General features: G+C 54.6%; 2 protein-coding genes across 8 annotated transcripts; both read left to right on the top strand.

Annotated features, from left to right (window-relative positions):
• The first annotated feature begins 9 nt into the window (after positions 1 to 9).
• ATG9A (autophagy related 9A) lies at positions 10 to 10008 on the top strand. 7 transcript variants are annotated; one of them, XM_007966358.3, is made up of 16 exons: positions 10 to 127; positions 1173 to 1224; positions 1608 to 1739; positions 1848 to 1891; positions 2738 to 2802; positions 4128 to 4289; positions 4488 to 4629; positions 4846 to 5594; positions 5678 to 5831; positions 5936 to 6115; positions 6492 to 6740; positions 6934 to 7112; positions 7217 to 7334; positions 8082 to 8304; positions 8487 to 8632; positions 8927 to 10008. In XM_007966358.3, the coding sequence occupies exons 3-16, from the start codon at positions 1637 to 1639 to the stop codon at positions 8930 to 8932; spliced, it is 2520 nt and encodes an 839-aa protein (XP_007964549.1). In that variant the 5' UTR covers positions 10 to 127; positions 1173 to 1224; positions 1608 to 1636; the 3' UTR covers positions 8933 to 10008. The 7 variants fall into 7 exon arrangements, with proteins under 7 accessions (XP_007964549.1, XP_007964551.1, XP_007964552.1 ...); XM_007966361.3 differs by having other exon boundaries at positions 18 to 127; positions 1176 to 1224; XM_007966362.3 differs by having other exon boundaries at positions 89 to 216.
• Positions 10009 to 10110: 102 nt separating this feature from the next.
• Positions 10111 to 19596, top strand: ABCB6 (ATP binding cassette subfamily B member 6 (LAN blood group)). Its single transcript, XM_073020082.1, has 19 exons — positions 10111 to 11237; positions 11563 to 11700; positions 12792 to 12972; positions 13159 to 13260; positions 13444 to 13627; positions 14553 to 14674; positions 15146 to 15255; positions 15456 to 15521; positions 15691 to 15816; positions 15977 to 16053; positions 16141 to 16204; positions 16317 to 16402; positions 16568 to 16625; positions 17166 to 17270; positions 18238 to 18412; positions 18534 to 18646; positions 18884 to 18978; positions 19060 to 19128; positions 19313 to 19596. The coding sequence occupies exons 1-19, from the start codon at positions 10689 to 10691 to the stop codon at positions 19422 to 19424; spliced, it is 2532 nt and encodes an 843-aa protein (XP_072876183.1). The 5' UTR covers positions 10111 to 10688; the 3' UTR covers positions 19425 to 19596.
• The last annotated feature ends 19 nt before the right edge of the window (positions 19597 to 19615 follow it).

Raw genomic sequence — 19615 nt, 5'->3', positions numbered from 1 at the left:
CGTGCTTATTGGCCAGCCTGGCTGCGGGTGACAGTGAGTGGCAGACACCGGGCCTAGCGCTCCGGATCGGGCCGGGCCGAGCAGAGCCGGCGGAGCCTCTGGAATCACACGGGTCGCTGTTTCTGAGGTGAGACGTGAGACGGTTATTGGAATCCCAGGGCCCGTGTCTGGCCTTGCCCAGGGGTGCCTGCGGAGCCCTAAGTCAGCTCGCAGCAGGTAACGGGGGAAGGGGCGCCGCCGGCGGGGCGGGGGCGTGCAGCCGGAATGTTTTGATTGCGGGCGCGCGCAGACGAGGGCGCGCGCGGGCGCCGGGGCCGCGCGCAAGGTTGTCCGCTGTTGGGAGCTGCCAGCCCTTGGCCTGGGGCCGGGCGACCCTGGGGCGAGGTGGACTCCGGTCCACGGTCGCCGCGGCTGGATGTGGAGAGGCAAGCCAGCCCACCTGGGCTATCAGCTGTAGGGCTGACTCGATCCCCGCAACATCCGCAGGAACCCCTGAGCCCAGGCCCAGCCGGCCGGGGCTCCACGGGCCCTGGTCCACACGGACCCTGTGAGTGGTGACTTCCCTGAGGGCCAGGACTCTCACTAGCCCAGGGAATCCCACCGGGGCCCGGCTGGGCCAAGATCCACGGCCCCCAGGGGCTGCACGGACAGGTGAGTAGCACGACCATGCCTGGCTCCCAGGACCTAGGGAACCCACAAATTCACCTAGGATCGGGGGTCTACACTGACCCAGTCAAGGTTTCCCATCCAGCAGGTTTGCTCACCGGCTGGATCTTTGGTGCTAGGGAAGTAAGAAGAGGGTGACCAGAAAGGTCCTCTTCAGGAAAGACTCTCTTGGGGTTTTGTGGACCTTGAGAAGTATGTCATTTCTGAGGCTAAGGTGGGGCAATGGAGAAATAGTCCAAAGGGGCCCCTGGCCTCAGGTCTGTACCCACTCATTCTCCATGGGGTCCCTAAGTTATTTCTTGAGACTCTGGAGTTGGAAGAGTGGCCCTGTTTAGCGCAGCCAGAGGAAGTGCTCGTAGTCCTGGGCTGGAAGGGTGCTTCTTCCTCACTGCAGCCTTTCTGCCCCATGCTTGGCCTCCTCTTCATGGGGTGTGGATGGGTGGGAGGGTTGGGTTCCTTTTTATCCCCACTCCCCACTCTCTGGGGCCTGACATCTTCTCCTCCAGCAGCTGCAGAGCATCGAGGGCTGGAGTGGAGCACATACTGTCCATGGAGCTGGTAGGGCCATGTGCTTTTCTCAAACATTTGTTTGCAAAGTGCTTCCAACCTGCTAGTCTCTTGGGAGACCAGGGTTTCCAGGATGGGTGGGGGAGGGACTTTTCTGTCCATTAAATAGAAGATGAAACAGCCCCCAACAAAGGGGCAGATTCTGGCTTTGGGCCAGGAAGGTAGCAGTAGACGCCCAGACTGGCCAGAGTTAAGGCCCCCCCAGCCCTGAGCTTACTGCCTTCGTTGTGTTACTACTTCTCTGCCTCTGAGCCAAGCAGGCTGGTAGTGGAGACAAAGCCCAAGGGTACTTTCTTACTCCTTTTTGCACTAGGCAGGGCAGCCCATGGGCAGCAGCTGGAACTGAATCAGGGTCTCTTCTTCCTCATTGGCAGGTGGTCAAGGTGGACAGGGGGTGGCGGTGATGGCACAGTTTGACACTGAATACCAGCGCCTAGAGGCCTCCTACAGTGATTCACCCCCAGGGGAGGAGGACCTGTTGGTGCACGTCGCTGAGGGGAGCAAGTGTGAGTTCTTGGACATGACAGCCATAGGGAGAGCTGATGGAAGACCATGGAGGGAGCAAGGGGCTTGTGTTCTCCCAGAGCTCTGACATCTCTGTTCCTATCCCACAGCACCGTGGCACCATATTGAAAACCTTGACCTCTTCTTCTCTCGAATATCCTTTGTGTTTCTGAGTTGGAGCTCTGGGACCGTTAGTGTCTCTCTAAGCCGGGTCTCTGGTGAAAGGTGGGGGTAGGTTTGACTCTAATACCTGGAATGGGGAAGGGAGCTCATCCTGAGGCTGAAAGAGGCTGGTGAAATCATCGTTAAGTAATGATAGCCCACATTTACCAGGATCCGTGTGCCCATATCTACTTTGTGGTGTTAATTTGTGGAGCCTTTCTAAGGGTAAGCCTCCTTTGTTTTTTTTTTTTTTTTTTTTGAGATGGAGTCTCTGTTGCTGCTAGAGTCCAGGGGCAATCTCTGCTCACTGCAACCTCCACCTGCCGGGTTCAAGCGATTCTCCTGCGTCACTCACTCTCCCACGTAGCTGGGATTACAGGCACCTACCACGATGCCTGGCTATTTTTTGTATTTTTCATAGAGACAGGGTTTCACCATTGTTGGCAAGGCTGGTCTTGAACCTCCTGACCTCAAGTGATCCACCCGCCTCGGCCTCCCAAAGTGTTAGGATTACAGGCGTGAGCCACCACACCCAGCCGAGCCTCGTTTTTGATGGGATGTTAATAATCGTAAAAAGTAACATCTTTTGACTCATTCTGTGTCAGCTCTGTGTTAAATACTTTACATGCATTATCTCAGACCTAATACTCCTATGAGATAAGTGTTATTCATTCCTAATGTGCCACTGTGGACGAACAAAAGTTGAGAGGTTAAGTAACTTGGTAAAGTCACACAGCTAGAAAGTCACAGAGCCAGGACTTAAGCTTGAGTGTGTTGATACCAAAGTCTGTGCTCTTACCTGCTGTCTTTACTGACCACTTTTTCTTAACAATTATACGTTTATAATCTGCACCAGAAGAATGGCTTCACATGTATGCTCATTGGGGAGATCTTTGAGCTCATGTAAGTATAAGAAGGGACAGATGATGTGGTGAAAGAATATGTCTTAGTCTTTCCTCTCCTTGCACTCACGCCTGGCCCAACCTGCCAGTACAACTCAGTCCTAGGCTAAAACTTTGTAAACCTCTGTAGTTCAGGGACTGGGTGTGGCACCAAAACTTACAGCTTCACCTTTCTTTTTTTTGAGATGGAGTGAGTCTCACTCTGTCGCCCAGGCAGGAGTGCAGTGGTGCGATCTTGGCTCGGTGCAGTCTCTGCCTCCCAGGTTCAAGTGATTCTCCTGCCTCAGCCTCCTTAGTAGCTGGGACAACAGGCATGTGCCACCATGCCTGGCTAATTGTTTTTGTATTTTTAGTAGAGATGGGAGTTCACCAAGTTGGCCAGGCTGGTCTCGAACTCCTGACCTCAGGTTAGGTTATTCACCTACCTTGGCCTCCCAAAGTGCAGGGATTACAGGCATGAGCCACCATGCCCGGCCAAGCTTTCTCACAAGAAAAGCTTTCCAAGGCTTATCTCTTCCGTGAAGAGAACCCAGGCCTTGGTTGGGCGCGGCAGCTCACACCTATAATCCCAGCACTTTGGGAGGCCCTAAAAATACAAAAATTAGCCAGGTGTGGTGGCGCGCACCTGTAGTCCCAGCTACTTGGGAGGCTGAGGCGCAAGAATCGCTTAAACCTGGGAGGTGGAGGTTGCAGTGAGCTGAGATTGTGCCACTGCACTCCAGCCCAGGTGACGGAGTGAGACTGTCTCTCAAAAAAAAAAAAAAAAGGAAAAGAAAAAAGAACTCAGGTCTTGACCTTGATCATCTCAACGCTCCAGTGGAAAGTACATTGTTCAGTCAGGAGGTCTCAGAGATGCCAGCCACAGAGAAAAGCCTCTGTTCTGCCTCGGCTGTACCATGGCCTGCTCCTAGGCAGAGAGCCTCCTGGGAGAGAGAAGCCATATAGAAGTGCCAAAGGGGAAGGGGCTAAGAAGCCCTCCTTCAATCAGAAAACTCCCCCAAGGGCTTTTAACTACAACCTCAAAAGACAATCAGGGACTGGAGATCAGAGACCCACAGGATGAAACCTTCAAGAGTCCAGAAGTGGTGGCTGAGGTTACCATGAGGTGAGTAAAGCAGGCTGCAGCTGTGGCAGCTGAGGCTAAGAGCAAAGAGTGGGCCTGAGACAGTTCTGTGGGGCTGAGGAGCAGAGAGGGCCCACTGGGAGTTCTCCAGGCCCTTCCAGTTCCCAGTCTTGTTCTGCCACCTCCAGACTCTTCTCTTCCCACTGGGTTTCACTGGGGCCTCTCTGGCTCTCAGACTGCACTCCTTCTTTCCAACTCTCCAGGCAGTTCCTCTTTGTGGTTGCCTTCACTACCTTCCTGGTCAGCTGCGTGGACTATGACATCCTATTTGCCAACAAGATGGTGAACCACAGTCTTCACCCTACTGAACCTGTCAAGGTCACTCTGCCAGACGCCTTTTTGCCTGCTCAGGTCTGTAGTGCCAGGTAAGGGCTGCAATTCAAGAGGACACCATAGCCTTGAGTTCTGCTAGCAGGTGGGTAATAGAGTGGAGTCTGAGGCAGCAACTCATACTCCAGAACTGACTCAGGCTCAGTCTTGCAAAAATACTTCAGGATAGCAGCGTCTCTGCCAAGACTCCTTCCTCAAGGGACACCTCTCCTCCCCTTCTTTTTTCCCACCAGGATTCAGGAAAATGGCTCCCTTATCACCATCCTGTTCATTGCTGGTGTCTTCTGGATCCACCGGCTTATCAAGTTCATCTATAACATTTGCTGCTACTGGGAGATCCACTCCTTCTACCTGCATGCTCTGCGCATCCCTATGGTAAGACTGGGAAGTTGGGCACTTAGCCCATAGTCTAAGATGTATTGGGGGGTATGGGTGTATACCTGGGCATCAGTTGTCCTTATCTGTCATTGGCAGGTCAGGAAGTATCTCTTAAGCTCACAACCCCTGAACCTCACTTCTAATACAGGGCAAAGGGGTCGAGGCAACAACTCCACCTTCCATACTTTGTCTCTTCCCCACCTCACCCTGCAGTCTGCCCTTCCGTATTGCACGTGGCAGGAAGTGCAGGCCCGGATCGTGCAGACTCAGAAGGAGCACCAGATCTGCATCCACAAACGTGAGCTGACAGAACTGGACATCTACCACCGCATCCTCCGTTTCCAGAACTACATGGTGGCACTGGTTAACAAATCCCTCCTGCCTCTGCGCTTCCGCCTGCCTGGCCTCGGGGAGGCCGTCTTCTTCACCCGTGGCCTCAAGTACAATTTTGAGCTGATCCTCTTCTGGGGACCTGGCTCTCTGTTTCTCAATGAATGGAGCCTCAAGGCCGAGTACAAACGTGGGGGGCAACGGCTAGAGCTGGCCCAGCGCCTCAGCAACCGCATCCTGTGGATTGGCATCGCTAACTTCCTGCTGTGCCCCCTCATCCTCATATGGCAAATCCTCTATGCCTTCTTCAGCTATGCTGAGGTGCTGAAGCGGGAGCCGGGGGCCCTGGGAGCACGCTGCTGGTCACTCTATGGCCGCTGCTACCTCCGCCACTTCAACGAGCTGGAGCACGAGCTGCAGTCCCGCCTCAACCGTGGCTACAAGCCTGCCTCCAAGTACATGAATTGCTTCTTGTCACCTCTTTTGACACTGCTGGCCAAGAATGGAGCCTTCTTCGCTGGCTCTATCCTGGCCGTGCTTATTGCCCTTACCATTTATGACGAAGATGTGTTGGCTGTGGAACACGTCCTGACCACCGTCACACTCCTGGGGGTCACCGTGACTGTGTGCAGGTGGGCCAGGGCCGCGGGTGGGAGCAAGCCATCTAGCATTCCTGGGAAACGCTTACATCTCACCATGACCCTGATCCCACTAGGTCCTTTATCCCGGACCAGCACATGGTGTTCTGCCCTGAGCAGCTGCTCCGCGTGATCCTCGCTCACATCCACTACATGCCTGACCACTGGCAGGGTAATGCCCACCGCTCACAGACCCGGGACGAGTTTGCCCAGCTCTTCCAGTACAAGGCAGTGAGTGGAGTTGGAGTTAGGGCCTGCTAGAGACTGGCTGGTAGCTTGGTGGTGAGGGCTGGGCTCCCTCCTGCTCGCTTGTGACCTTGGTCCCGCCCTTTTAGGTGTTCATTTTGGAAGAGTTGCTGAGCCCCATTGTCACACCCCTCATCCTCATCTTCTGCCTGCGCCCACGGGCCCTGGAGATTATAGACTTCTTCCGAAACTTCACCGTGGAGGTCGTTGGTGTGGGAGATACCTGCTCCTTTGCTCAGATGGATGTTCGCCAGCATGGTCATCCCCAGGTACTGGGAGAGGAGGGACCCAGGTGGCCAGGGATAATGCTGGAACATACAGTGTCTTTGGGAAAACCGCAAAAAGACACCTCTTCTGAGTTACACAAAGGCAATCCTATACCAGGGGCACACTGCTTGGGAGCCTGGGCTGGATTTCAGCCCTAATTTGCACCCTTGGCCAAGCTCCCTTAAGAAAGGCACAACACAAGTAGCTGGCTCAGCATGCGGCCCCACCTGGGGTTGGGGGGCACCAGGGCCCCTGGGAAAGATTGACAGTGCACTGTGGTTTCCGTCCTCCAAGGGTAAGGCCTCTCCACTAACAGGAAAGGTGCAGGAAGGCTCCTGGCAGAGAACAGTCCTGCTTACTCTGCTCTTCCTTGTGCAGTGGCTGTCTGCTGGGCAGACAGAGGCCTCAGTGTACCAGCAAGCCGAAGATGGAAAGACAGAGTTGTCACTCATGCACTTTGCCATCACCAACCCTGGCTGGCAGCCACCGCGTGAGAGCACAGCCTTCCTAGGCTTCCTCAAGGAGCAGGTTCAGCGGGATGGAGCAGCTGCTAGCCTCGCCCAAGGGGGTCTGCTCCCTGAAAATGCCCTCTTTACGTCTATCCAGTCCTTACAATCTGAGTCTGAGGTGTGTTCCTGGGGACTGGGAGATGATGGGCAGAGTGGACTTCAGGAGCTGGGAGTTGAGGACCGGGCATGGGGTGGAAGGCTTCCTTCTGTCTCTTCAGTATGCACCACTGGGGCCTGAGATACGGAATACTACAGGACCCCGGAGGCCTTTTTCGTTCCTTAAGAATTCTACCTACCCCTTTCTTTCATAGCCCCTGAGCCTTATTGCAAATGTAGTAGCTGGCTCATCCTGCCGGGGCCCTCCACTGCCCAGAGACCTGCAGGGCTCCAGGCACAGGGCTGAAGTGGCCTCTGCCCTGCGCTCCTTCTCCCCGCTGCAACCCGTGCAGGCGCCCACAGGCCGGGCGCACAGCACCATGACAGGCTCTGGGTGAGTAAATGGGGACCAAGATGGGAGGGCATGGCAGCCCTCAGCAGCTTGTGTGGGTCTTGGAAAAGTTCACAGCTGCTGTCTGTCTGTACTGGGAGAGACAGGGTGGATGCCAGGACAGCCAGCTCCGGGAGCAGCGTGTGGGAAGGACAGCTGCAGAGCCTGGTGCTGTCGGAATACGCGTCCACAGAGATGAGCCTGCATGCCCTCTATATGCACCAGGTGAGTACGCAGCTGAAAAACAGAGTGGAGGGTTTAGATGCAGAGAAGTAAGACTGGGGTTCCAAACCCTTCTCTGCTATTTACCTGCTCTGCCACCCCCAATCCCATATCTACTTTCTTAAAATCCTTTTTAGCTAAGCGTGCTCTCATCCAGGGCCTTCACACACTTGCAGTTTCCCCTGCCTAGAATCCACTTCCCTGGGATATCCAGATGGCCTCCTCCTTCTTCTTCACAGGTCTCTGCAGCTGCCGTTTCCCTGAGACTTTCTCTGATCACTCTCAGTAGGCTTCCTTGCCCACCCTCCTGAGTCTTCCTGTCTTAGTTTTCTCCATAGCATTTAGCACCATGTGACATGCCATGCTTTTTCCTTATTTATTTGCTTATTCTGTATCCCCTCTACCAGTATATAAGCCTCACAAGGGCTGGCATTTCTGTCTGTTTTGTTCACTGCTGTCTCTCCACACCTAAAAGAGTGCCTGGCCCTTAGACCATCAGTCGGTTGGTTCTTGAATCAAATGAATAGGTAAAATGAGGGCCATTACAACACAGGCTGCTTCGGGGGATCTGCTGTGAATGTAACCTGCAAAGATCAGAGGTATATTACACACTATTAACATAATAGGTGCTCTGAGGCAAGGATTCTCAGGGAAGGGATAAAGCAGCAACTGACTGATACCAGGTTGGAGGGCAGCTGTTTCAGATGGACATCCTTCTGTCCACCACTAATGAGCCCCCCATTTCTCCAGCTCCACAAGCAGCAGGCCCAGGCTGAACCTGAGCGGCATGTATGGCACCGCCGGGAGAGTGATGAGAGTGGAGAAAGCGCCCCTGATGAAGGGGGTGAGGGCGCCCGGGCCCCCCAGTCTATCCCTCGCTCTGCCAGCTATCCCTGTGCAGCACCCCGGCCTGGAGCTCCCGAGACCACCGCCCTGCACGGGGGCTTCCAGAGGCGCTACGGCGGCATCACAGGTATCCAGTTGGGGGTATAGAAGGAAACAGGCTGCAGGGAAGAGTAGTTCTTCCAGGGCCTCTCAAGGGGAGGAAAGAGGTCTAAGGGACCAGGCCCAAAGACTCACCCACCAAGCAGCCCCCAGCCTGTTCCTCATTCTTGTGTTCCTTCGGTGAGTATGCTTACTCTTACTTGTCTCCAGATCCTGGCACAGTGCCCCGGGCTCCCTCTCATTTCTCTCGGCTGCCTCTTGGAGGGTGGGCGGAAGATGGGCAGTCGGCATCAAGGCACCCTGAGCCCGTGCCCGAAGAGGGCTCGGAGGATGAGCTACCCCCTCAGGTGCACAAGGTAAGGGCCCCAGGGCCTAGGAACAAGTGCCAGAAGTAGTAACTTACAGGGTGAGGTAACGGCCTTTCAGGGGAAGGAAGGTATGCTCCACCCCCACGCAGAGATTCTGTACCCTCCCCTCCAAAATACACTACCCCTTCTTTTCTCAACTGCTCTGCAGGGCTTGGTTTTTCCTTTCCTTACCTCCCCAGGAATCAACCTTTCTTGTCCCTTTATCTCTAGGTTTCTATGGGGCTAGCAGGTATCAACCAGTAGCTGAAGATTATCTCTGTTACCAACCCTTTCTCTCCACAGGTATAGACAAAGCTGAGCAGGGTTCCTATGGCCCAGGATGGAGGCCACCGCTGCCCTGCCATCCCATCCCGTCTTTCTGCCATGGGAGGGCTCCTCTGAGTGTTGCCTGGCCCCACGTGTGTGGTGTTTGTGTGTCTGTGCCTGGCCAATGGAGGTGCCAACACTGGGCGCTTGCCACAGCCCCAGGAGAGGAATTTGGGGCCGAGGAACCGAGGGCACACAGGACTCTAGCCTCATCCCCAGGACCCCCTTGGCTCAGAGTGTGGTGCTAGAAACCGGTCCCCAGCCCAGCCCCAGTACTGCCACCTTTACACCTACCCCTGCAAGTCCCCAGAGGGCTGCCCACCACAGAAGCTGCCAAGCAGGGAGAACCTGTGCCAACTGTGGAGTGGGGAGGTTGGGCCTGGACCCTCAACCCCTGCAACCTTCCCTAGCCCCCTCAATAGATGAGCAGGTCAGGCTGTGGCCCTTACCTCACCCGCAGTTCTTGCCCAGTGCTGCAACCGGCTCACCTCTCTCCGCTTCCTGCACATCACTGGCCTGTGTGTGCTGCTTGCTCCTGTTCTGTTTGCTTGCTCCCATTCCGTTCGGCTTTTGCTTTGCGTTGGGGTGAAGGCCCTAGCTTCCAGCTCCCCTCAACGCTATCTTTTGACACTAAGAAAGGTGGTTTCTAAATTGTAGGAGCAGGATGGAAATACTTTGCTGCCCTTTCCAACTTTTAGGATGGGTCCCCAGGAGACTAAGGTCTTCCTGGGCCCTCATTGCTGCTTATCGTACCCCCCATCACCTGCACATGGGACAGACCGGGCTGGAGGGTGACCTCAGCTGTGTACGTCCCAGCAAGAGAGCTCTGGCCCGCATCTCGCTGTCCCCTGGAGGGGGATGAAGGGCGATGCCTCGCCCGAGGCTTTGGGCTGCTGCACTGCATGCTGGGACTGCTCCTACTCTGTCCCACCCACCCCTCACCCAGCTGTGGTCCGGCTTTGGGAGAGTGGTGAATTGCGCTGCCCGAACTCGGAGCGGAGCAGGGTACGGACCGTGTACAGCTTGATAACCCTTAATAAAAAGGGAGTTTGACCAGACTACTTCTTGTCTCGCGCGGCTAGAATCCTGGGAACAAGAGAAATGGGATGGACTCGGCCGGGGTCTAGAAGAAAGTTATTTTTAGGCCGTCGCTCAGATACGCTGAGCTAGGCGGCTGGTGGAAGGGCAGCTTCCGACCCACGGTTCCGTGGAGGTCTGTTTCCAGCCTCAAGCCACGATTCCGTGGAGGTTTCCAGCCGAACGTGGTGGTCAGATTTCCCGCCCTGAGCACGTAAACAAGCCGGCTCTGCCTCTCTATTTTGCATTCCTCGCGTGCACCATTTCCCCCGCCCCGCTTCGGAGACATTTGGCCAATGGGAACCCTGATAGGGGCTGGGGGCGGTCATGTGGGCGGGGCTACAGCCGTGGAGCTCGGTGCGAGTCCAAAACCGAGCATTCCCGTGGGCCTGCAGTCGGCGGAAGGGTCCCATGCCCAGAGCCAGCGGGGCCGGGCTCAGACGGCGTACGTGCCCTGCGTGAGTGCGTGGCGGCGGCGCGTGCGCGAGGGGAGTGGGCAGTGAGGCCTGGTCCACGTGCGTCCCTTCCCTGGACCCCCACAGCTTAGCGCCCAGCGGCTACGTGAGCTGAGCACCCGGATGTCCTCGCCCCTCTCCGAGTGATCAGTCCCGTCCTTTGGTCCCGCAGTGCCCTTAGCCTCGGCCGGCGTCCACGCATTGCCATGGTGACTGTGGGCAACTACTGCGAGGCCGAAGGGCCCGTGGGTCCGGCCTGGATGCAGGATGGCCTGAGCCCCTGCTTCTTCTTCACGCTGGTGCCCTCGACGCGGATGGCGCTGGGGGCTCTGGCCTTGGTGCTGGCTCTTCCCTGCAGACCCCGGGAGCGGCCCGCTGGTACTGATTCGCTGTCTTGGGGGGCCGGCCCTCGCGTCTCTCCCTACGTGCTGCAGCTGCTTCTGGCCACATTTCAGGTGGCGCTGCCCCTGGCCGGCCTGGCAGGCCGGGTGGGCACTGCCCGGGGGGCCCCACTGCCAAGCTACCTACTGCTGGCCTCCGTGCTGGAGAGTCTGGCCGGCGCCTGTGGCTTGTGGCTGCTCGTCGTGGAGCGGAGCCAGGCACGGCAGCGTCTGGCAATGGGCATCTGGATCAAGTTCAGGCACAGCCCGGGTCTCCTGCTCCTCTGGACTGTGGCGTTTGCAGCCGAGAACTTGGCCCTAGTGTCTTGGAACAGCCCACAGTGGTGGTGGGCAAGGGCGGACTTGGGCCAGCAGGTGAGGGACTCTGTGGGGAGGGGGAAGCCTCTGCCCGGCTGGGCCTGGGAGAAAGCACTGCCTGTCCAGTCACACTGCTTCCAGGCTTTAGGATGCCTCTAAGTAAAGGGAGAAGGGAGGGGCTGAGTCCTGCGGGGAGCTGATAGCCAGCTGGTGGGGTGTGTCTTTGCTGAGTCACTGTGGTTTTGCTTTTTTTTTTTTTTTTTTTTTTTAAGCCTGTAAGTGCTGCATGTGTTCATGACACCAGTCTCTGGCCCTATTATAAGTAGTAATACAATGAAATTTTATCCTCAATGATACTCTCTCCACTTATATTTCATTCTAGGTTCAGTTTAGCCTGTGGGTGCTGCGGTATGTGGTCTCTGGAGGGCTGTTTGTCCTGGGTCTCTGGGCTCCTGGACTTCGTCCCCAGTCCTATACATTGCAGGTTCATGAAGAGGACCAAGATGTGGAAAGGAGCCAGGTACACCTCAGTTTCTTTTTTTTTTTGGAGACAGGGTCTTGCTCTGTCACCAGGCTGGAGTGCAGTGGCGTAATCTTGGCTCACTGCAACCTCTGCCTCCTGGGTTCAAGCGATTCTCCTGCCTCAGCCTCCTGAGTAGCTGGGACTACAGGTGCATGCCGCCATGCCCAGCTAATTTTTGTATTTTTAGTAGAAACAGGGTTTCACAACGTTGGCCAGGATGGTCTCGATCTCTTTTTTTTTTTTTTTTTTTTGAGACAGAGTCTCGCTCTGTAGCCCAGGCTGGAGTGCAGTGGCCGGATCTCAGCTCACTGCAAGCTCCGCCTCCCAGGTCCACGCCATTCTCCTGCCTCAGCCTCCAGAGTAGCTGGGACTACAGGCGCCCGCCACCTCGCCCGGCTAGTTTTTTTTTTTTTTTTTTTTTTTTTTTGTATTTTTTAGTAGAGACGGGGTTTCACCATGTTAGCCAGGATGGTCTCGATCTCCTGACCTCGTGATCCACACGTCTCGGCCTCCCAAAGTGCTGGGATTACAGGCATGAGCCACCGCGTCCAGCATCTTTTTAAGACAGAATCTTGCTCTGTTGCCCAGACTGGAGTGTAGTGGCGCGATCTCAGCTCACTGCACCCTCTGCCTCCTGGGTTCAAACAATTCTTGTGCCTCAGCCTCCCAAGTAGCTGGGATTACAGGTGTGTACCACCACACTCAGCTAAGTTTTGTATTTTTAATAGAGATGGGGTTTCACCGTGTTGGCCAGGCTGGTCTTGAACTCCTGACCTCAGGTGATCCACCTGCCTCGTCCTCCCAAAGTGCTGGGATTACAGGCATGAGCCACTGCACCAGGCCTCACCTCAGTTTCTGAATCCTAGAGTCTTTTCATTTCATTCCCTGTCATCATTCCTTCCCTGCAAAATGAAATGCTTCTTTTCCAAATATCAGTTTGCAACTTAGTTTTTCTGACCCCATCAAGGATTACCTGTGGGTCTGAGATACTTGGGAGCCATAACCCAATATGTTTTTCCCTAATGGGTTTCTGGCTAGTGCACTTGCTTGATTTCTGAGCTCCCCTCCTACGTGTTTCACCATCCTAGGTTCAGTCAACAGCCCAACAGTCTACCTGGCGAGATTTTGGCAGGAAGCTCCGCCTCCTGAGTGGCTACCTGTGGCCTCGAGGGAGTCCAGCTCTGCAGCTGGTGGTGCTCATCTGCCTGGGGCTCATGGGTTTGGAACGGGCACTCAACGTGTTGGTGCCTATATTCTATAGGAACATTGGTGAGCAGGAGGAGCGCCAGCTCAGTGTGCTGGTCCTTCATCAGTTTGGTGGCTGGGGTGGTCCTTACCTAGGGAGGTGGGACAGAGCTGGGTGGTCAGAAAGAGGCTGTGGCTGGTACCTGGGGCCATTTTGCCTGAAGAGAATCCTGGGTGCCCTAAGTGGGCTCTGACTCATTTTCTCCACAGTGAACTTGCTGACTGAGAAGGCACCTTGGAGCTCTCTGGCCTGGACTGTTACCAGCTACGTCTTCCTCAAGTTCCTCCAGGGGGGTGGCACTGGCAGTACAGGTATGAGAGACTCCGCCCTCACCCTGCTAGGTACAGTCCCCTCCCACAGGCATTCCCTCACCATCCACCTCTCCCAGCATTCCTCCCCAGCCCCCATGTGCTCTCAGACCTTTCACTTCCTGGTGCTGGGCTGACATCCCTCAGCTCCCAGGCCCTACTGAGGCCTCCCCTGGCTCCCTACAGGCTTTGTGAGCAACCTGCGCACCTTCTTGTGGATCCGGGTGCAGCAGTTCACGTCTCGGCGGGTGGAGCTGCGCATCTTCTCCCACCTGCACGAGCTCTCACTGCGCTGGCACCTGGGGCGCCGCACAGGGGAGGTGCTGCGGATCGCGGATCGGGGCACATCCAGTGTCACAGGGCTGCTCAGGTGCCACCCCAGTGGAAAGGGCATGTGGGAGGGTGGAGCCAGAGAGGCAGGGAGAGGGGCCTGTAGGAGGAAGAGAACAGACCTTGCCTGAGGAGCTGCCCCTCCCACCTTAGTGTTTTTTAAATCATAGGATTATTGTATACATGCTCTCCTAATAACTCAGGTAATGCAAGCAGAGGGCAAATCTCTTTCGAGCTGCCCTCACTTCTTCAGAGCTTCCCACTGGTTAGTATGTTGGGTTCTGCTCTTTTTTTGAGACAGAGTCACGCTCTGTCACCCAGGCTGGAGTACAGTGGTGTGATCTCTGCTCACTGCAACGTCTGCCTCCCAGGTTCAAGCAATTCTCCTGCCTCAGCCTCCTGAATAGCTAGAATTACGGACGTGCACCAGCGTGCCTGGCTAATTATTGTATTTTTAGTAGAGACGGGGTTTCACCATGTTGGCCAGGCTGGCCTTGAACTCCTGGCCTCGTGATCTGCCCACCTGGCCTTCCAAAGTGCTGGGATTACAGCTGTGAGCCATCGTGCCCGGCTGGGTTCTGCTTTTTTGCATTTTTACATATATACTATATATGCAGACTCACATAACTAATATGGTATCATGGAGGTTTTTGCTAAAACAAATGGTATTGTGACATAGCCATCATTCTCAGAGTTGCTTATTACCAGAACATTATGGAGATATGCTTTTCTTTCATGCCTGAAGGTCTCCCTCATTCATTGTAATTGATACAGAGAATTCTGTAGTTTAGAATTCTGTAGTTTGGGCGTGGTTGATTTAGCCACCCACCTCTTGAGGGTAGAATCAATTAAGACTGGTTCCAGTCTGTTGCTTGAAAATAAAACACTACCCTGAAATGTCTAGAGGCAGGGTTGCTGGGTCTAAGCCCCCAAACCTTTCTTATTCACTTGACCTGCCCTCCTAGCTACCTGGTGTTCAATGTCATCCCCACGCTGGCCGACATCGTCATTGGCATCATCTACTTCAGCATGTTCTTCAACGCCTGGTTTGGCCTCATTGTGTTCCTGTGCATGAGTCTTTACCTCAGTGAGTGCTGCTGGGTGACACCATCTCCGTGAACTATCCAGAGACTCCCTTGGCCATGAGCTCTGCCCCCACTCAAGTGACCCACCTATGGGAGGTGTTGGATTGGTGGACTTGAATGGGCTCCTGGTGCTCCTCATGTGATGGGCGGGTCTCTTCTGTCAAATCAAACCTTAGCTCAATCTAGCTGAGGGGCTGGGGAAGGACATTCTTGTCACGTTAAGTCTGCGCCGTGGACACAGGTCAAGGAAGCCTCATTTGTGTAACAAGATGCAGCTTGCTTTCATTTGTTTACCAAAAGCGTTTTCTACACATGAGGCTTTGTACAGGTTGCAGAGATGCCTCCCTGTGGAATCTGGGTCTCTGGGCTTGAGCATAGGTTTAGTGTGTATATGGCAGGTAGTGGACATTGACATTTGGTCTCTGCTTTTGGGGATGATGTCCTATTCTGCTCCCCATCCTGTCACTCGCCAGCCCTGACCATTGTAGTCACTGAGTGGAGAACCAAGTTTCGCCGCGCCATGAACACACAGGAGAACGCTACCCGGGCACGAGCAGTGGACTCTCTGCTAAACTTTGAGACGGTAACAGAGGCCCCAGTGGCAGTGGTGTAAGGTGTGGAGATGTGGAGGAGTGTGGCTAGGACCACTGGGGCTGACAGAGAGCTGGGGGTGTGACGTTTGTGTGATGTTTGAAATAAGGAACGAGGACTGAGAGTTGGGGGGAATGACCCGAGTGCCATGTGTTGTGCCCATGCCAAACAATTTTGGTTTGAATTCATCAGGTGAAGTATTACAACGCCGAGAGTTATGAAGTAGAACGCTATCGAGAGGCCATCATCAAATATCAGGTGAGGATGCTAGTTTGAGGCCTCCAGAGAATAATGCCCTGGCCTGGTAGAATTTTCAGGGCCGGGAGTAATAGTCGAGTGTTGGGGTGGAAGGGGCCTGGGCCCAGGTTTGGACTCACTGATGGCCATCGTGTATAGGACATTCCTCTTCCTGTGTTATTGCCCTCAGGGTTTGGAGTGGAAGTCCAGCGCTTCACTGGTTTTACTAAATCAGACCCAGAACCTGGTGATTGGGCTTGGGCTCCTCGCCGGCTCCCTGCTTTGTGCATACTTTGTCAGTGAGCAGAAACTACAGGTGAGGCAGGATCTTGGATGAGAGAGTGGGGCACAAGGAAAAGGGGGCCTGGGGCCTGTGTCTGGGCCACCAGGCTCTTGGCTAGGAAGTGGGCAGGGTGACACAAGAAGAGCAGCCTGCAGGCCTCCCGTGACGTGGTCCGCTTCCTTGATCGCCACAGGTTGGGGACTATGTGCTCTTTGGTACCTACATCATCCAGCTGTACATGCCCCTCAATTGGTTTGGCACCTACTACAGGTAATCTGAGCCCTGGCCCTCACCTGTCCAGGGCACATGACTATTTCCTGGCTACTCAGAGAAGTCCTAACCAGCACCTTTTTGCAGGATGATCCAGACCAACTTCATTGACATGGAGAACATGTTTGACTTGCTTAAAGAGGAGACAGAAGTGAGTGAAAGGAGAGGAGTAGGGTTTGGGGAAGGAGGAGCTGTGTGGTGTTTCTTGTGCTTGGAAAATACAAAGCTGAGAACCTCAGCACACATGGGTGGTGCCCTTCCAGGTGAAGGACCTTCCTGGAGCAGGGCCCCTTCGCTTTCAGAAGGGCCGAATTGAGTTTGAGAATGTGCACTTCAGCTACGCCGATGGGTGAGGCCTTCCTTTGCTTTTCTGTGCTTTTCTGCACACTGCCTTCCTGCTTCTCACTGCTCTGAATCCCTGCTTTTAGAAAAGAGCCTGGGCAGGGGAGGGGCAGGGCCTACTAGCAGCTCTGGTGATGGAAGGTGCCTGCTGAGAAACCACCCTTCCTTGCAGGCGGGAGACTCTGCAGGACGTGTCTTTCACTGTGATGCCTGGACAGACACTGGCCCTGGTGAGAGGAGACTCAAGGCCACTTGGCCCAGATGCCTCAAGTTTCCCTCATTCAGTGCCCATGGTAGCTCGTGACCCAGGGTGTGGAGTCAGAGAGCCCAGTCACGACAGGCAACAGGATTGAATGGTGCAGCCTCCACGGACATCGGTGATCTCTTGGAGAGGGAACCTTAAAAGCCAGTGGGCCTCAGCCGGGTGTGGTGGCACACGCCTGTAATCCCAGGACTTTGGGAGGCTTAAGTGGCCAGATCACCTAAGGTCAGGAGCTTGAGACCAGCCTGACCAACATGGTGAAACCCCATCTCTACTAAAAATGCAAAAATTAGCTGGGCGTGGTGGTGGGCGCCTATAATCCCACTACTCGGGAGGCTGAGGCAGGAGAATCACTTGAACCTGGGAGTCGGAGGTTCCAGTGAGCTGAGATTGTGCCATTGCACTCCAGCCTGGGTGACAGAGTGAGATTCGATCTCAAAAGAAAAGAAAAGAAAAGAAAAAAAAGCCAGTGGGCCTGAGATTTTTTCCACTGTTTCCATTGCAACAGGTGGGCCCATCTGGGGCAGGGAAGAGCACAATTTTGCGCCTGCTGTTTCGCTTCTATGACATCAGTTCTGGCTGCATCCGAATAGACGGGCAGGACATTTCACAGGTAAGGTTGCTCAGAAGATTGTAGTTTAGGGGTCTGGTCTGTGTGTGGAGGAGTGATAAGGGCTGGGTGTCCAGAGAGAGTAGATGTCACCCTTGCACAAACTAGGGCCATTCTAGCATGATATGACCTACAGTCACACAAGTAAAGTAGTCCTATGAAGGATTTGTGTGGTGCCATAAAAGCTACAAAGGTGGCTCATGCCTGTAATCCCAGCACTTTGGGAGGCCGAGACAGGTGGATCACTTGAGCCCAGGAGTTCAAGACCAGCCTGGGCAACATGGCACAACACCCTCTCTACAAAAAATACAAAAATTAGCTGGCCATGCTGGCGCACACATGTAATCCCACCAGGAGGCTGTAGTGAGCTGTGATCATGCCACTGCACTCCAGCCTAGGTGACAGAGCAACGCCCTGTCTCAAAACAAAAAACAAACATACACACACAAAAACAAAGATACAAAGATCTTCTGTAGCCAGGTGTGGTGGCTTACACCTGTAATCCCAACACTTTGGGAGGTCAAGGCAGCAGGATCATTTGAGTCCAGGATTTTGAGACCAGGCTGGGCAGCGTATCCCGGCAACCCCATCTCAACAAAAAATTAAAAATTAGCTTGACATAGTGGCAAGCACCTGTGGTCTTAGCTACTCAGGAAGCTGAGGTGGAAGGATTGCGTGAGCCCAGGAGGTCAAGGCTGCAGTGAGCCGAGATTTTGCCACTGCAATCCAGCCTGAGTGACAGAGTGAGACTCTATCCCAAAACAAAACCAAACATTGGCAGCAATCTGGTGAAGCGGGAAGAGAAGATGGGGAAACACAGAGGAGTGATTTGCCCACACGGCTAAGATCTGGGGCAGTGATGGTGGGATTCTTAACAGGGCCTCTTATCCCATGTGCTTCTGGCCAGCCTACGCTCCCTCCCAGGACTTGGAGGTATCTCAAGGCAGATTGTGTGGTCTTTTGGCCCTAGGTGACCCAGGCCTCTCTCCGGTCTCACATTGGAGTTGTGCCCCAAGATACTGTTCTCTTTAATGACACCATAGCTGACAATATCCGTTACGGCCGTGTCACAGCTGGGAATGATGAGGTGGAGGCTGCTGCTCAGGCTGCAGGCATCCATGATGCCATTATGGCTTTCCCTGAAGGTAAGATTCCTTTGCAGAGAGTCCCCTCCCCTCCTGGTGTTGTCCTGTTAATCTCTGACCCCTGTTCCCTCCGTTTCTTGTTTCTTCCACGTAAGAAACGTGTGGTGGGTAATATCCACAGGGTATAGGACACAGGTGGGTGAGCGGGGACTGAAGCTGAGCGGTGGGGAGAAGCAGCGCGTCGCCATTGCCCGCACCATCCTCAAGGCTCCGGACATCATTCTGCTGGATGAGGTGCGCCCTGGGTCTCCTCCCCTCCTTCTTCCCTTGTGTATGCTCAAGCCATTCCTGCTGGGCCCTGCCCCCACCTAGAACAGATATCATGAATCCACATCTCACAAAACACACTTTACAGTTCTCAAGCCCAAACGAGGCTCTTGTATATTCTTGAGGCCTCAGCCAGCAGCCTGCCTCCTCCTTCCATTGGGGTTTTGAGTGGCAGGAACAGTTTTACCTGGACCCTCTCTACAGGCAACGTCAGCGCTGGATACATCTAATGAGAGGGCCATCCAGGCTTCTCTGGCCAAAGTCTGTGCCAACCGCACTACCATCGTAGTGGCACACAGGTACAGGACTACAGGCCTGGGGCGGCTGGCGGTGTGGCCACTTTGGGTGGGGTAGTAGGCAACTGATCTTTGACTTCTCAGGCTCTCAACTGTGGTCAATGCTGACCAGATCCTCGTCATCAAGGATGGCTGCATCGTGGAGAGGGGACGGTAAGAGACACATAGATCAAAAGGACAGGCCTTCTGAATTGAGGGCTCCAGGAAAGGGGGCATGAAGTCCCAGAGGCTTCTGGAGGGGACCTCCCTTGCCCATCCCATCCTCTCTGCGGGCTGGCGGCAAGGACCCTTGGGGTAAAACTGATGGTTGGGACTCACACTTTCCTCCTCACCCCAGGCATGAGGCTCTGTTGTCCCGAGGTGGGGTGTATGCTGACATGTGGCAGCTGCAGCAGCAGGGACAGGAAGAAACCTCTGAAGACACTATGCCTCAGACCATGGAACGATGACAAAAGTTTGGCCACTTCCCTCTCAAAGACTAACCCAGAAGGGAATAAGATGTACGCCCTTTCCGTAGCTTATTTCATCCTGGTCTTGGGGTGCGGTGCTAGCTATAGTAAGGGAAAGGGACCTTTCAGAAAAACACCTTTTGGGGAAATAAAAATGTGGCCTGTGTGAGGATCACTGTGGCTTTGTGGGG

Source organism: Chlorocebus sabaeus, chromosome 10, assembly GCF_047675955.1.
Source record: "Chlorocebus sabaeus isolate Y175 chromosome 10, mChlSab1.0.hap1, whole genome shotgun sequence".
In the NCBI taxonomy this organism is placed as follows: Eukaryota; Metazoa; Chordata; class Mammalia; order Primates; family Cercopithecidae; genus Chlorocebus; species Chlorocebus sabaeus.
This window is presented reverse-complemented; position numbering and strand designations above follow the sequence as displayed.